The sequence below is a fragment of the Helianthus annuus genome, chromosome 13, assembly GCF_002127325.2.
Source record: "Helianthus annuus cultivar XRQ/B chromosome 13, HanXRQr2.0-SUNRISE, whole genome shotgun sequence".
In the NCBI taxonomy this organism is placed as follows: domain Eukaryota; kingdom Viridiplantae; phylum Streptophyta; class Magnoliopsida; order Asterales; family Asteraceae; genus Helianthus; species Helianthus annuus.
This window is the reverse complement of record NC_035445.2, coordinates 172,089,809-172,107,950: the sequence shown is the minus strand read 5'-3', so window position 1 is coordinate 172,107,950 and position 18,142 is coordinate 172,089,809. Positions and strand designations below refer to the sequence as shown.

The 18,142-nt window shown below is 34.6% G+C and overlaps 1 protein-coding gene across 1 annotated transcript; it reads left to right on the top strand.

The window, feature by feature from the left end:
* The first annotated feature begins 2,494 nt into the window (after positions 1-2,494).
* LOC110900374 (pre-mRNA cleavage factor Im 25 kDa subunit 2) lies at positions 2,495-7,900 on the top strand. Its single transcript, XM_022147254.2, has 7 exons — positions 2,495-2,762; positions 4,502-4,547; positions 4,953-5,046; positions 5,142-5,215; positions 5,956-6,042; positions 6,949-7,059; positions 7,570-7,900. The coding sequence occupies exons 1-7, from the start codon at positions 2,644-2,646 to the stop codon at positions 7,639-7,641; spliced, it is 603 nt and encodes a 200-aa protein (XP_022002946.1). The 5' UTR covers positions 2,495-2,643; the 3' UTR covers positions 7,642-7,900.
* Positions 7,901-18,142: the final 10,242 nt, after the last annotated feature.

Sequence of the window (18,142 nt, the reverse complement as noted above, 5' to 3'; positions counted from 1 at the left end):
ATAAAATAAATTGCGACACATAATATCTTCATTTTATGTTACGGGACTTTTAATTCCTTTTGTTTTTGTTTGCAGATGAGGCGCATTAGATCACAAGTATTAATTACTTGTACATTAAAGCATTATCGACTTGTACCTTTTAATCTGTGCATCGATATTGAACAAGACAACTATCGAAACGTCGACAAAAATGTGTAGGTCGTCATGCTATCTTTGGATTTTTTTTTAAACAATATAGTTTATAAGATATGTCAAGAATTCGTAAAAAAATATAAGTTTGTTGTGGAGGGTGAATTGTAACTAATTATCTACAATTTTGTTAAAACCTCAGGGATTTAAGTGTAACAAGTTTAGGGGCTAAAAAATAAATAGTGTTTAAAAGACCAAACTACCCTCATTTTAGGGGTCTTTCTATAAATAAAGGGGGAAGAAGTTCTTATTTTTTGGGTATCTTAAAATACCCCTCCCTCATGCATTATAATATAGTATAGATTGTAGATATTATTATTTAATTTAAATCAAATTTAATTTACGCTTCAAACATTTAAGAAATTACGGAAAAAGTTCCATAAAATATCTTATTGTTTATTTATATTAATTACTAGGTTAGAAATTATCTATATTTATATCTATCTATATTTTCTATAAAAGGAGAAATCCCAATGACAAAAGAAAAGCTGAGGTGATAGCCATAGAGGTTGTCCAACAATGTTTTTCTTATGTCATTATTGCATCATCAAGCCTAATGTCTAAAATCACTTTAAAATTCAAAATCAAACCTCTACCATTCATTTAAAAGTCAAACCTCAATATTTCATTCACAATTAAAACCTCTGCTCTTCGGTTTACATTTAAGCCTCTGCTCTATATAACCAAAGTAAACCTCTGGCCAGATTCAAAACTCTGGCTCCAGATTCAAAATTCAAACCATATATTCGAACCCTATAAATAAGATATATGAATTTGGCTCCACATTCAAATTTCAACTCTATCCCTCTCGCTCATATTTGCGAGCATATATCTCTCTCTCAAATGCATAGCTCTCATGATTCATCCGGTTGTTGATTCTGTTTACACATTATTGTTCCAGTATCATGTGTTCGTACATTTGTTGATTCTGTTTACACATTATCGTTCCAGTATCATTGTTCCAATGAAGCTTCCCTTCACACATCAACGTTTCAACATCGATGTTGCATTATCATTGTTGCAACATCGTGAAAAGTTGCATGTGCTACCTATCAAATTCTTTGATGGGAGAGTTGCATTGTTCCAACATCGTTAAATCAAAATTCAGCTTTTCTTATGTCAGTGAGATTTTCTTCTTTTATAGAAAGTATAGATTGTTGCAACATCTTGAAAAATTATATGTACTACCTTCGTTGATGGGAGACTTGTATTTTAGGTTTGTGGCTTATTTTTATTAACTGTAGTTTTATTTGATTATGAAGAAACAAGTGTTGATAATATTGATAATTTTTATTAACAGTGACATTTTAGAATATTTTAATATGCATATTGATAGTATTAAATGAAATAAACATATACATAGAAAAATTAAAATTTACTGAAATATGCATAAACTATTACATACTAGAGTTAACACTTGTTAGGATTTCGTAGACTCTGGCCTTTCTCCATGTGTTTTCATGCTCTCTTTTATTTTTCAGATCAGTTAGCATGTCGTAGATTTTCTGATCCTGTTTTAGTAGGTGTGACAGAAACTCTTCTGCATTCTTCTGAAAATCAGTTTGAGGAGAATGGAGGACTTCATCGAGCAATGTTATGATGTTCCAGGTTTTGTTGTAATTAGTGTCATTGATTATACCGACTTTTCTGTTTAGTTCTTGGTATTATCTTTTTTCCTTGAGTGACCACATCGAGAATTGTGTTTTAACATCGCTGGTGTCTGACCAACGTATCATACAACCTGTTAAGACACGAACACAACATATAAGACATGAACACGACATGTTACTACATGTTTGATATTTAGCCATTAACAGGTCTTAACATGTATTGTATAATGGTCTTAAGTCTTAACATGTCAAATCGTGTCTGACACGACATGTTAAGACACGAACACGATAAGACACAAACACGAAATAGGTAGACACAAACACAACATGGAATTAATCAAGTCTTATCGTGTCGACATGTTATAGACGCGAAACCTGTTAACTTCGTGTAGGTTCGTGTCGTGTTATCGTGTTCGTGTCAAAATTACCAACCCTAGGTTAAACTTATTTTGTATATGTTCTTTTGATCTATTGAATAATATTTTCTAAACTAAAGGATTTTAAGAGCTATGTATTAATTTTTTCTTTTTAAATTCAAGTCAAATCAAACAAAGCTGAATCAACTCGGTTTAAAACCAAACCAAACCAAACCCGAGCTTCGATTTTCAGTTCGGTTTCAAATCCAAATCAAGCCAGCTCGGTTTATAATCGTTCAAATCACAATTGGGCCTATAATTTAAACTACTTTTTGGTCATTTTAAACTTTTGGAATTTACAAGAAACCCTCCCCTCCTCCACCCCCAAATCAAAAAGTCCCAACAAAATTCCCCTTTGATCTTCATCACTCTCATTCTCTCAACTTCGATTACAAAACTTTCGATCCCCACTTGATAGATCGAGAAAGATGGTGAGTTCGTCAGTCGTTAACACCTACCCTTTATCGAGCTACTCTTTCGGCACAAAAGAACCCAAAATGGAGAAAGATACCTCTGTTGCTGACCGTCTTGCTCGTATGAAACTCAAGTATGTCTTTTTCTTTATCTTTTTTTATGTTTCTTTCATGGGTGTTTCATGTTTTTCTGTTCTCTTTTGGTTTTGGATTGAAACCCTAGAATCTGATTTTCTTGCTTTAGGGTTTTTTTTTTTTTTTTTTTTTTTTTTTTTTTTTTTTTTTTTTTTTAAGGGTTCAGTTATGTTGTTTGAAGGGGTTGTGATATTTTGGGGGTGATTAAAGACAAGGTTTTTTTTTACAGATTTTTTTACACTTTTTTTATATGATTTTTTTACACTTTTTTATATGATTTTTTTGACCTGAGAGATGTAGTTAAGGACTTGATGTAGCAGTAATTGTTTGAGATATACAACCAAACATGCTTCAATTTTTTGTGTTGTCAAAAGGGCACAAGGTGTGTGACTGAATAGCTATGCAGTTAATGCGATAAAATATCGGATATCGGTCAAGGACCGATATTTGAAATATAGGTTATCTCGGTGCGATATCAGTGGGATATCGGTAATTCTAATATAATGCAGAATCTATGTTGTCAAAGACGCAAGGCGCAGGCGAGGCGCATCGGCCTCGCCCGGAGCCTAGGCGCGAGGCACAAAAATTGGTTATATCGGTCAAATATCAGTGATATATCGGTTATATCGGTCAAATATTGGTTATATCGGTCAAATATCAGTGATATCTCGGTTATATTGCTCAAATATCAGTCAATATCGCCAATAGTATCGGTACCGATATTTTGACTGATATTTGACACTGATGTTTTACTAAGGGACTGATATGACCGATATATCACCGATATTAACTGCATAGCTGAATAGTCGCATTTTCATGCCAAGTTTCGGCCGAAAATAAGCCGAACAGGTTTGAAACAATAACACTAGCCTTAAACAAGACTGGAATCAACCAAAAGCAGCTTAAACTATTTCTAAACCGATCTAAAACATTTAAAACCGCTAAAAAAGTTACTTTTATGCTATACGCGCATCGAGTGTGCTTTGCGCCTTTGACAATATAGCCGACTCTTGCAAACAAATAGTCAAGGTTTGGAGTTTGAACATTGATATTTAGTTTTCTTTAGGTCTCGGGTTAGCGAAATACTAAAAGTGAAATTTTTCGTTTAAGAAAAAAAGGAGGAAGAATAAATTGAGTTAAGAGTTCTTATAATCCTATTGGGATTAATCGAGATGTGGAGAACAAGGGCATAGGATAGTGGGGGCGGGAGGGGGCGGCCGACCCCGTGAACTTTTCGCGCAGTAGTGGAGAGTATGTAGTTTTCGTATAGAAATTTTTGGGTATATACATTTTTGACCCCACGTTTTATAGAAACTTTTGGGTGTGTACGTTTTTGACCCCCGCTCGGAAATCTCAAGCTTCGCCACTTGTGGAGCAAGGGCGTAGGATAGTGGGGGCGGGAGGGGGCGGCCGACCCGGTGAACTTTTCGCCCAGTAGTGGAGAGTATGTAGTTTTCGTATAGAAATTTTTGGGTATATACGTTTTCGACCCCCCGTTTTATAGAAACTTTTGGGTGTGTACGTTTTCGACCCCCTGTCGGAAATCTCAAGCTTCGCCACTTGTGGAGAATGAGATTAAAGTGGAAAATGTACACAAGGTCTTGGACATGAATCTCTGTCTTCATGATTTAAGTTATAAGCCCAAGGAAACTGATTGTCGGCTAGCACTTTGTGATCTCTTTTTTAATATTTCTGTAGCGTAAAGTTAATGAAGTGAATTAACTATTTGGTTTTGCAGCTATATGAAGGAAGGTATGAGGACCAGTGTCGAAGCAATCTTACTGGTTAGTTTATAACTCTTTTGCTACGTTACAAGTTTTTATGATTAATAGTCGTTTACCTGTAGGTTTTACAATCTTAGGGGGTGTTTGTTTACCACTTAATGAGGCTCTTAATGGTTCAGACCTCTTACTGGTTCAACACTTAATGGTTCAGACTGTTTGTTTCACGAGCAGATGTCTGAATGGTTCAGACATTTGCCTCTGAATGGTTAAAACCTCTAATCTGAATTGGTTAGACATTTGCCTCTGAACGGTTAAGCATTATACAGGCTCTTAATGGTTCAGACATCTTACTGGTTCAGTACTTCATGGTTCAGACCTCTTACTGGTTCAACACTTAACCATTCAGATGTTGCCATACCTTTATGTATTTAACTTTTTTTTTTTAAATGTTTCATGAACTTGCAGGTGCAAGAGCATAATCATCCCCACATTCTTCTTCTGCAAATCGGCAACACATTCTGTAAACTTCCTGGTGGTCGACTGAAGCCTGGAGAAAACGGTATTCTGTTTCACCCGATTATCATCGACCGCCGTACATAAGTTCTTTCATTTGAAACCGACTATGTATATTTGTTTCTCGTTGTTATCTTGCAGAAGTTGAAGGCTTGAAAAGAAAATTGTCAAGCAAACTTGCTGCTAATTCCCCTAATATGCAACCTAATTGGCAGGTTCGTTAATTTACTTCTTATCAATTAGGGGTGCAAATGAGTCGCACCGAGCACAAGTCTGACCAGGCTCGAGCTTGGCTGGTTGGTAGTTTCTCAAGCTTGTATTGGGCTCGGCTCATTTATTTTCTATTAATTAATATATTAAATAAAAATAATAAACTCGTTTAGGCTCACGAGCTCGATAAGTGAAGCTTGGGCCGGGCTCATTTACTAAACAAGCTTACTTTTAGGTTCAGGCTCGGCTCGTAAACAAGTTTAAATAAGCTCGGCTCGTTTACTACACAACTTCAAATAAGGGGTAAATGATATTAAATTTTAATAAAAACTAGTATTACACTAAGGCTCGATAAGGCTTGACGAGGCTGACGAGCTTCACATGCCAAGCTCGAGCTCGGGCTTGATAAATAAACGAGCTATATTCTAGGCTCAAGCTCGGCTAGGGCTCAATAAGGCTCGGCTCGTTTCGAGCTTTTTTTTCTAGCCGATCTCGAGCAGTTCGCGAGCCGATCGGCTCGTTTTCTTCGAGTTTTTTACTTTTGTATACCCTTTGTCAGTAAATGCAATTTGTTTCTTTTTGGGATGTCCCAAAATAATTCAACGTTTTCTTTTATTAACTTTCGAAATTAATTATTTGCATGTTGGTAACAATTACAAAATATCTGTAGCATTGATTCTGGTATATTAGAATTTTGATTTTCGTTGATTATGCGCTCATTTAACATTGGCTTGTGATTTTGCAGATTGGTGAGTGTGTGGCTGTATGGTGGAGGCCAAACTTTGAAACTATTATGTACCCATATTGCCCTCCGCACATCACAAAACCCAAGGTAAATGATCGTTGGGTCTTCAGATCCATAATTATTTTGGTTTTTTTCACTTTGTTTTTGTTTTTGTTAAAATATGTACATATTTTTTTGAGTTAAATGCTATTTTAGTCCCTGTGGTTTGGGCCATTTTGCCAGTTTAGTCCAAAGGTTTCATTTTTAACCTGTGGGTCCAAAAAGGTTTCACAGTTGCCATTTTAGTCCACTTGGTTAACTTCATCCATTTTTTCTGTTAACGAGAAGACCAATTTGGTCATTTTGTATGTAATTCTGTTAACTAAAAGGGCAATTCAACCATACAAAATGACCGAATTGGCCTTCTCGTTAACAGAAAAAATGGAAGAAGTTAACCCAGTGGACTAAAATGGCAACTGTGAAACCTTTTTGGACCCACAGGTTAAAAATGAAACCTTTGGACTAAACTGACAAAAAGGCCCAAACCACAGGGACTAAAATGGCATTTAACTCTATTTTTTTTAATAAACATAGGGTTTAGATCTTTGAGTAAACTTCCGTTTTGCTCCCTGTGGTTTGATCGTTTTAATGGTTTTGCCCCAATCATTTAAAAACGGCCATTTTCCTCCGACTGTTTACTATGTTTTTCCCATTTTGCTCCCCGCCTTTAACTCCATCCAAATTGTTTGTTAACTGAAAGGGTATTTTGGTAACATAATACCCTTAGTTTTATACTTGAAGTTACCAAAATACCCTTTTAGTTAACAAACAATTTGGATGGAGTTACAGGCGGGGAGCAAAATGGGAAAAACATAGTAAACTATTGGAGGAAAATGACTGTTTTTAAATGATTGGGGCAAAACCGTTAAAACGACCAAACAACAGGGAGCAAAACGGAAGCTAGATCTTATTATATGAAACGGGCTCACTTCACTACATTTTTATTCAATTCAGGAATGCAAGAAGCTTTACGTTGTTCACTTATCGGAAAGAGAGTACTTTGCCGTGCCCAAAAATCTGAAACTTCTCGCTGTACCACTCTTTGAGCTTTACGATAATGTTCAGGTAAATACTGGTTTTTGAAGTATTTTAAGTTAAAAAGGCTTGTTTGCTCTTTCCATAAGCTTTTGTATTTTCTCAAGCTCGGCTCGTTTGTATTTTCTCAAGCTCGGCTCGGGCTCGGCTCATTTATTAGCTATTAATTAGTATATTAAATATAAATGATAGACTTTTTAGGCTCGCGAGCCTGATAAGTGAAGCTCAGGCTTGGGCTCGTTTACTAAATAAGCTTATTTTTAGGTTCGATGTCGGCTTGTAAACAAGTTTAAATAAGCTCGGCTTGACTCGGCTCGTTTACACCAAGGCTCGATAAGGCTCGACGAGCCTAACGAGCTTAACATGCGAGGCTCGGGCTCGACAAACAAACGAGCTTTGTTTTGAGGCTCAAGCTCGGCTCGGGCTCGATAAGGCTCGGCTCGTTTCGAGCTTTTTCTCGAGCCGATCTCAAGTAGCTTGCGAGCCGCTCGGCTCGTTTGCACCCCTATGTTTAACATATGGTTATCTTTTTATGTGCAGAGATATGGACCGGTAATTTCAACTATTCCTCAACAACTCTCCAGATTCCAGTTCAACATGATTTCTTCATGAACGTGCGTTAGGTTCGAGCATTTGCATTCAGAAATTTAGATCCGATATCAAACTTTCTTCAAAAGTATCGTATTAATAGAACCCCCCGACCTATAGATTAAATTCAGTCTTTAACTTTGGCAGTTTGTTGTACTTGTTTGTGATAGAGATTGTTCACTTCAGTTTGCTGCTTAAGACGATATATTGACTATTTTGACTTATATGTTGTTCATCGAAGTCGCCCTTTTCTTTGGTCAATACAGTCGGTTGGACTTGGAAGTGAAATAATCTCACATTGCTTTGCTATTATCGGCATTATTGACTGATATTTGACTGATATATCACTGAATTGTGCATGATATTAAAATTACAGTTAACTCACCGAGATAACCTATATATCAAATATCGGTCCTTGACCGATATTTGATATTTTACCAATATTTGATATTTTACCGCATTAACTGCATAGTTGCTCTGTTCTCTTTTATTGAAGAGATCTTTGGTCATAAAGGATAGTGTGTTCTAGGTGTAGTGTATTGGTTGTGAATAGGAGAACTCTACGTGTTTGGAGTAACATCAGTTCTTGGTAGATGACCACCTTGAGGTTTTCATTCGCACAACCAAAAACAAATTTGTAAGCTTTTCGTAGGCAAAACGGACAATATTAGTATGCTTATGCAAGAAAATGGTGAAGGTTTACACTAATCAAGTTTAAGTTGGTTGTTGGTAGTAAGGCTAGTTTATTTTTCATGTGTTTATATAAATAAATCAATACATATTTAAATCGATATAAACCTGGTATCAAAATCACGAATATAACGAGGCGAACACGAGTGCGCTATTTTTGCGTTTTACACTCAGGTGACATGCTAGGCGTATGAGGTATGTACGAGTGGGATTAGTCACAACATTCCTTGTTTTGTCATAACCACATTTTGGACCGCCTAGTGGTAGGGCTGTTCACGAGCCGAACCGAACCGATCAGACCTTTGCTCGTGCTCTGTTCATTTACAAACCGACCCGAACCGAACCGAGCATTTTTTCAACCGAGCCAAAGTCGAGCGAGCGTATTTCGATCCGAGCATTTTTCGAACGAACGTCGAGCGAGTATCGAGCGTCGCAGAATAAACAAGGAAAGTGACGATGGAAATGCTAGTTATTAGAATAAAGTGCAGTTTTCGTCCCTGATATTTCGTCCAATAGAACACAAGTAAAAATTTAACAAATAACAAGGAATACAAAAACATTCAACTAGTTCTATCGAGATTAACTAAGCGGGAAGATAAATCGTCGACCGATTGAAACATACCCTTATTCTATCGGAAGTTTGAAATTGAATGAATCGATTGAAGCAAAACCCTGACGAGCTGGCGTATTGGCGAGTGGCGATGGAGAAATGGAATAACGATGGCCAATGGGCGCTTTTGATATGCTCTTGCACTTCTGAATCAAATAGCGGGTTGAGACTTGAGTATTAATCGACGACGCTTCACATTTTAGTATTTGAAATTTTGACCCAATTACTCAAATGATCATTTGAGTATTGGATAGTGGACAATTGGTATTGAATTTCGATTCTAATTACTTAAATGAGCTTTATTTGTATCTTGGACCAAACATTGTTAATGTTGGTCTCTAGTCATTTCATTAAAAATAATACACACACAAACACAAATATATATGTGTGTGTGTGTATATATATATATTAAAAAATAAATCGAGCCAACCGATCCGAACCGAACTGAGCGGACCTTTGCTCGTGCTCGGTTCGTTTACAAACCGAACCGAGCATTTTTTTAATCGAGCTAAATTGAACGAGCAAATTCCGAGCATTTTCCGAGCGAGCATCGAACGAGCGTCGAGCGCCGAGCAATTTGAACAGCCCTACCTAGTGGTCAAAAGTTGTATAAATAACAATTTGGTAGGGGTAAGCTTTTTTATTTTTTATTTTTTATAAATCGTGTCAAATTGGTGGATGTTGAAGGGTTTATAGTTAGCGGGATAAAACTCTTCAATCCAAACCCAACCGTTAAATTATTAAGTCTTAAAAGAGTTCGCGTGAGGCATTGCCAAACTTTTCTTTGAATTTAGGAAATGCCATCCTGTATACATGGAAGATGCAACGTTGTTTTTTTAACAAAGGTTTGCGTGAGGCGATTGAGGAATTGGTGGTTTGTGGAGGTCCTTTCTTTGGAGACCTCCAGTGACGACTTGCTTCTTTACCTATTAGGTTTGGGGGTTTGGGGTTGTATTTGGTTGTAGAGGCTTCATCCTATGCTTTTGTGGACTCGAGGGCCCAATCGTGGGTGATACAGGACCACATCTTAAGAGACAGTGACATATGTGGTATGGATTCTGATTATGTTTGTGCTTTAGCTTGTCTTCGTGATACGATTCCAAGCTTTGACTTCAGCGGTTTCACTAATAAGGACACCGCCCCTCTAAAGCCCAACATGCATTGGCGAGTGCTCTTTTTAGTAAATTTGTCCACGAAATCGATGTATAGTTTGACTTGATCGTTAGACAAAAAGCCGTTTTTAAGTGTCTACGAACACTACATGCACAAGATTTTCTTCTTGCTATACTAATAGATGGGTTAGGCCAGCACATGTCGCCGGTGGAGTACCGTACTAAGTATCGCCTCATGATTCCTTTATTCCCAGTTGATTAGGTATGCTCTGTTTGACATAAGGCATGTTTGGATTCTTTTGGGGAGCATGTAGTTCATTGAGAAAGCTCCTGTGGTTCAAATACTGACATGATTTGGTTAGAGATGTCCTTTTTGACATTTTCAGGCGCACTGGTATCTCTGCTAAGAAAGAGGCATCCGTTAATTTCTTAACAGACCCGTTTGAAGCGGGATCTACCCTTCAACCAACCGACATTCTGGTCTTTGGATGGGTAGAAGGAAAGCATGCATGTGTGGATCTAATAGGAGTTTCCCCCCTTGTGGCCTTAGGGGGTAGTGCTTTCACGGTGGGGTCAGGCTGCCTTAAAGGCTGCTTCCTGTGAAGTGATCAAACATGAGAAAGCGTGCCTTGACAATCAGCACGTGTTTATCCCATTTGCTTTTGATACTTTTGATTTTCTGGCGCCAGAGGCTGTGGACCTACTTAGTCGAGTTCAAAGGGTCATGGATAGTAATGTGATGACCCCGAGATCTATGGGCGTAGTTTTTAAAAAGACTTAGTTTTTCTATTCAAAAAGGGGTTTAGCGGCGCAGCTTGTTGTCCGTTTACCAGCTATCTCGATCTAAATTCATAACACGACTCTAAGTAAATATTTATGATATTAATATTATCTATACTATATAATAAAAGAAACCACTTTAGGGACACTTGTCATCATATTAGGCCATCTCTTATAGATAATTATTATTTTAGTTTAATCTCTTCTAATTAATTATAGATAACCCTTCTACTAAGTTTTATTTAATTTAATATTTTGTATTATAGATAACCCTCTAACTAAATGTTATTAGTTTAATTTCGTATTAAAAATATTGAATTATCAAATGGGTCCACATACTTATCTTAATACGTGAAAATGGGCTTAGCCCACTTTTGATTCAGTCTAACTTAATTAGAACTAAAACAATTTAAACCTTAATTAATAAAAGAAACCACTTTAGGGATACATTTACGGAGTTTTAAATAAATGGTTAAATTTATTGAGATTTCGTTAACAAATTTTGCAACAACATAATAATCTATTTTTATCACGAAAACTAAACTTTGTATTAATATATTAAATATTTTTATTTTTACTATACAAAATTACATTTACTCGACCCATATAAAACATGAGATTTTTTAAAATATAACTTTTTATTATTTGATATATAAAATTAGATTTATTCAATTCGTACAAAACACGGGGTTATTTTAAGAATATATATATTTTTTATTATTTAATATATAAAATTACATTTATTCAAACCGTGTAATGCACATATTTTTAAAGATGTAATTCTTTTTATTATTATTTGGTATATAAAAATACATTTATTCAACCCGTGTAATAAAGGAGGCTTTTTAAATATGTATTATTTTATTATTTGGTAAACAATATTACATTTATTCAACTCGTGTAATATACGTGGTTTTAAAGATATAACTTTTTTATTTGGTATATAAAATTACATTTATTCAACCCGTACAATATGGTTTTTATAGATATAACTTTTTATTATTTTATATATAAAATTATATTTATTCATCTCTACAATAAATAAGGTTTTAAAGATATGTTGTTTTATTATTTAAGTATATAAAATTTATTTATTCAACCTCGTGTAATACACGGGGTTATAACCTAGTTTAAAATATAAAGGAGTTTTTCTTTGTAACTACTCCACACTATTTCTGCTTCACATATTTCTCGTTCCATTAATCGCCTTCTTCATACCTTTCTCCGTTCTATGATCAACATGATGGACAATCTTTGCAGTAACTTGCTTTGCCAGATCAATAAAGACATTGTTACATCATATTTTTTTAACAATGTGACAATCGATTGTATCCGAATTATTTCCAATATTAACTTTTTTTCGTCACACAATAAAACTCTAAAATAATAAATTACTGTTAGTTTTATAAGTTTGTTGGATGGTCCCCAAATACAAATCTGTCACATACATCCATTTCTTTCTCACTGGATTCCAGGTCAAAAAGAGGATCGGTTATCATAAATGAACGTAGGAAATTGCTTAATCTCTATTCCAAACTTTCTTCTTTTTTTTGTAAAATTATAAAGAGTTTCTGCATTCTTTTATTAATAAACAGATAATTTACATCGAGATACTTTCTTCTAATCGCATAAACGAGATGTATACAATAATGACAAAAATGCCGTTTGAAACAATAAAGACTAAAAAAACAATATGCATACAAATTGAAGCGGTCTTCATATGCTAGAACCTCAACCGAGTTCACATAAACGCAAAATAATTTATTTGTCGATTTGAAGCAGTGAAACAAATGGATCAAACTTCAAATTCATAACATGGTAATCCGAGGTCCCAATATGTATATGTTTTACATATGAACGGGCCAACTAGGCTATGTTTTATCTATATCAGGTCAAATGGAAAAATTAAACAAATAGAGAACTAATATTCTTCCGGTAGTATCAACAAGTAAATGTACTCGTTGATACAAACTCATTATGTCATATTTTAAGGTAGTAACCATGACTTGAAAATTCAAGTGTTTTATAGGTTCTTTGCAAATTTTGAAGAACCGGTTCTCAATTTGGAACAAGATTCGTTCTATGTTCCAACTTGAGAACTGGTTCTTAAAACATTACAAGTTTGCAAAGAACCTGTAAAACACTAAAATATTCAAGTCATGGTTACTACGCTTAAAAGACGACATAATGAGATTGTGAGTTAAGTTCTTGTAAAAATAAAGTAAACTTACTAAACGTACGAAGGGGGAAAAAGCAAAAAGTGGCGGTGTCATTTTGGTAATTATGAGCAACTTCAAAATTACTCTAGTAGAGTAATTTTGAGCTTCTGTAGAGTAATTTTGTAAATGTTCATGTAGAGTAATTTTGGTCGTGTAGGGTAATTATCAAAATTACACAACCTCCACCCCTAAAAACCTAAAAAAACCTAAACCATTGTAAATGTTCATGTAGAGTAATTTTGGTCGTGTAGGGTAATTATCAAAATTACACAACCCCACCCCCCCCCCCAAAAAAAAAAAAAAAAAAAAAACCTAACCCCCCCCCCCACACAAACCTAAACCATCCCCCCACCCCCCAAAAACCTAAAAAAACCTACCCTCCCCCCCCCCCCCCCCAACTAAAAGCTAAAAACTACTCTACAAGATATTTTCCAAAATTACTCTACAGAAGTCAAAATTACTCTACTAGAGTAATTTGATAATTACCCTACATTTCCCAAAATTACTCTACAGATGCTCAAAATTACTCTACAATACACATTTTGTTTTTTTCCCAGTAACATTGAAGTTGCTGATAATTACCAAAATGACACCGCCACTTTTTTGCTTTTTCCTTCCAATTCGTACGTTAATTTTATTTCTATTTGATCCTTTACCATGAGATTGTATCAAAAAGTAAATTTACTTGTTTGTAATCCCGAAGGATATTAGTTATATTTTAGTTTAATCTTTAGATTTGACTTGATAGAGATAAAACGTAACACATTGACCCATTCATAAGTAAAACAGATACATATTACCACCTCAGATTGCCATATAACGAACTTGAAGTTTGATCCATTTGTTTTACTGCTTCAAATCAACCAATAAATTATTTTCCGCAATTATGTGAATCGGGTTGAGCTTATAGCATATGAAGACCGCTCCAATTTGTATGCATACTGATTCTTTAGACTTTATTGTTTGAAAGGGCGTTTTTGTCATTATTGTATCCATCTCAGGTATACAATCGAACGAGAGCTTTGAACGGAGATTAAGCAAATTCCGGTGTTCATTCATCAGGATATTTATTGTCGTTGACGGGGCTATTGTAGTTCAAGAAATTTGTATATGCTGAACATGGTAATTATATGGTGAGTTTTAACTTTAACTGTCATCAGTTTGCATTTTTGTCACATGATCAAAATATTTTAAGAAATTTTAACCAATTGGTATAATGTATAGAGAAAGAGTTAATTGCCATTTTAGTCCCTGTGGTTTGGGTCATTTTGCCAGTTTAGTCCAAAGGTTTCATTTTTAACATCTGGATCCAAAAATGTTTCATCGTTGCCATTTTGGTCCAACTGACTTAACTCCATCCATATTTGTTAAGTCTGCCAAGGGCATTTTAGTCATTTTAGCCATAAAGGGTTGATAAAAAGAAAAATGAAATGACTAAAATACCCTTGGCAGACTTAACATATATGGATGGAATTAAGCTAGTTGGACCAAAATGACAACGATGAAACCTTTTTGGATCCAAATGTTAAAAATGAAACATTTGGACGAAACTGGCAAAATGACCCAAGCCACAGGGACTAAAATGGCAATTAACTCATAGAGAAAAATATGCAAAGAATAACAACCATATCAGAGACTAATAACTCATTTAGCAATTACTTTTACTCGTGTATCAGACTTTTTCTTATCAATAATGACTGATATTGATATGATACCTTGTATATATTCATTCGCCTATGTCTTATATTGCCTATACAATGAAAATATTTACTAGAGTGAAAGCAAATACGCGACCAAAGATTCACGTATATCATGACTATATACGCTCAGTTAAATTTAAATCTACTGCTAATGTCACATTATATTTAATTATTTATGATACGACTAACGACTTATAGATATAAAAGTATAGAATGATTCAGTTTAACATGTTTATTTGGTGAATCACAAGCAGCAAAAATTGGTTAAATCTAAATAGAGAACACCATAAAAGCAAACAAATGGCAGTTAAAAGTGAAAACTCATCACATATTCAGGATGCACAAATTTCTTTGATCATGTAACGAAGAGATACAAAAGTAAGTAATTTATGAGGGATGACATTATTTATATAAATGGTTACATGCTGTTAGAGGTATTTGAGGAGATATAATAGGATTTCTGTTTTCATATTATTGGTTTATTATTATTTGGTTGTTAGTTTGATTTTTGAATTGTTGGTCAGTTCTGTTTAGACATAATGGAAAACATGAAAACATACCTGATTGCATCAGCACAGGCCAACAGAGAATCCAGATGGAGACGCAGCAATAAGGTTTGACATGATTGTCAGCTTGGTCTGGTTCCTCCTTAGGGTGCAATCTAATGATGGTGGTATGAGAAACCGATAAAGGGTAATCGGCTAGGAGAGGAGGTCGATTGATGTTATGAGAGTAATTAGGTTATGTGTCTAACCCTAGAACCTCAACATAAGTCTTCTTATATATGCACCCAGGAGGAAACCCTAATTAGTTAATAATGGTAATAAGGCCCATCAACAATTACCAACTAATTATTTAATGGATTGTTATATATTTTGATCCATATAATGTAAATGATTATAATGGCCATATATAAATAAATATATTATTTATTTATTCTTACATTCTCCCACTTGGCCGAGTAATCATTTACTATGAGTATTAGATAAGCCTGATCAGGAGTTAACACTCATTTTAGCATTAAACAAGTACTATAGCAGAGAAATACAGCCGTAGAATCATTATGCGACTCAGGACCCCCATTAATCATACTATAGCCTTAATTTAAAACCTAATCGTCATGATCAAAATACGCATAAGCCCTTTGTTTGATTTGTACCTTTATTTGTCTATATGCCATTATGTCGACTTGACATATTCTTAGAGACGTATAAAATCAAACTGGTGAGGAAAAATTAACTAATACTTATTCATAGTACGATATGCAATTGCGCACGGCCATTAATTAACACCCATCTATGAGCTCTCTTAATAAGACTTATGGGTAATAGCCCTTCAGTTATAGGATCCTTAAGCATATCATGAATGTATTCGATACAAAACTTAGTTTCCTCAATTCGTTCATAAACGAATAATTAATTGTGTATCGAAATTTAATGCAGCACCTCTTGAACTGTTACTGTTCAAGGAGTTATGGTAGCTGACTTTATCACACTAATTCTTCAAAATATTAATTATATGGAGTTAATAAACTTATGAGTCCACTGATAAATTTCCAACAACACTTAATGACTATAGTATGTCTTATAACTTAGGTTGTTAATATCAGTGCATTATGACTCCTCCATGAGATAGGTTTTGTCTGCTGACATAAAGATATACCCGAAATTACATTTTGTAATCTTTGAATATCACGAAGTTAGAGTAATAAACCGGTTTTAAATTCTCACTTCTTCTTTAAATTGTAGTCTCTCGTTTCTTTTAAAGATATTGTAATACTCCATTAGATGCTTCACATTAATCTAGACATATCTAGTGTGTTGCAATGTGAGTAATATCTAAACGAGTATAGACTTAAACTTACATAAGGCTTCCAATTAATGAAGTGTAAGGAAATAATCTCACTTATCCTATTATCCTCTAAAAAAGAGCAGTATTGTTTGTTACATATGTAAGGACCCATTTAAGGTTAAACTGATGGAACGAAACTAATGTCCCATTGGGTCTATCTCGGTATGTTATGATATCTATTACGTAAGAGATATCTCTGAGATCTATTATATCAAAGATTGTGTTAACAATGCTTTGACTTATGTAACATATACTTGTCAAAAGAATATCATCTATATAGACAAGTTTATCTTAGTTGCTCCCACTCATTTTGAGGTAGGTACATTAATCCACTTGGTTGTTGATGAAAATAATTACGTTAAGATTTCATCACATTATGATGTTTGCATTAACCCATACATGGATTTTATTGGCTTATAAACAGAATGTTCTTTAACCTTCAGTTTGGAACTTTCAGGTTGTCTTATGAACATGTAAATATGTCAGCCAGTTATTAGGGAAAATTGTTTTTAATGTTCATCTAATGTAGCTTTAAACTATTATAAGCTACTTGAACATTGATGATCCTCAAAGAAATCTTTGATAATTTATCTCTTCTTACGTATAACCTTTGACAATCAATCATGCTTCTTAGTGTCTTAACGTTTATATATCAGGATTTGGTTTAGTTATGAATACTCTTAGGTAACTCAATCAAATCCCAAACGTTATATGAACACATAAAATCAGTTTTACTAGAAAACTGTTTTATTCCATTTAGAAGATTGATTGACACTAATGGCTTAATTTGAAGAGATTGGATCAGTAAACTTTTCCATAATCCATTTCAACTTCAGTTAGGGAGGTTATGTAATCATCAAAGTTAGTAGGCTTTTAAACCTAGATGACATCCTGAGTTAATTATTGGGTTTTAAACAGTTTCAGCTTTATGGATTAGCTCTTGGTTAGGTTGCTATCATTTTCATTCTAAGGTTTGTAAGAGTTGGTGCAATATGGTGTACAAGAGGTGTAATCGGAGTTAAATTCGGAGTGAAATTTAATGACACTCTTCCCCCCGCCTCTTGTATTCCTTACAAATCATGATAAGGACTTTGACTGCTCCCACTAACCTTAGAAAACTTTAGGAACTCAGAATGCTTAGGGTCAATATTTAACGACCAACAAATTCTAATAGAGAAACAAGTTAATGACGTTAGTCGTTGTGATTTCTCTTGTTGAGGATTATGTTAGTTTAGGTAAGAAATCTAAGTGTGCCCACAATTAAGCAACAATGAAACTTTTGTAAGAGTAGCATTAGATTTTAATAAGATAAGTCTTGATAGAACACTGTCGTAATGGAGCGGTGTCTTATACAAGATGTGTAAATTTAGGTAATGTAAAATTTTCACTCCCCTACCTATTGCAACTATTGCAAGTTATTATTAAGACACTTAATGCTCCCACTGATCTTTAATATCTCTATAATGCTACAAGAGAAGTTTCAATAAGTTACGTGACGTGGGAACCTATCATATATACGTTAGACTTTATTTGATTTCTTTAATGTCCAGATATCATAAGAAA

What these genes read in the sequence shown, in the direction of transcription:
- LOC110900374 (XM_022147254.2), top strand. Translation starts at nt 2,644, where the DNA reads ATGGTGAGTTCGTCAGTCGTTAACACCTACCCTTTATCGAGCTACTCT. An exon ending in CGCACATCACAAAACCCAAG is followed by an intron (nt 6,043 to 6,948) that starts GTAAATGATCGT and finishes TATTCAATTCAG; the next exon opens with GAATGCAAGAAGCTTTACGT. An exon ending in AGCTTTACGATAATGTTCAG is followed by an intron (nt 7,060 to 7,569) that starts GTAAATACTGGT and finishes TTTTATGTGCAG; the next exon opens with AGATATGGACCGGTAATTTC.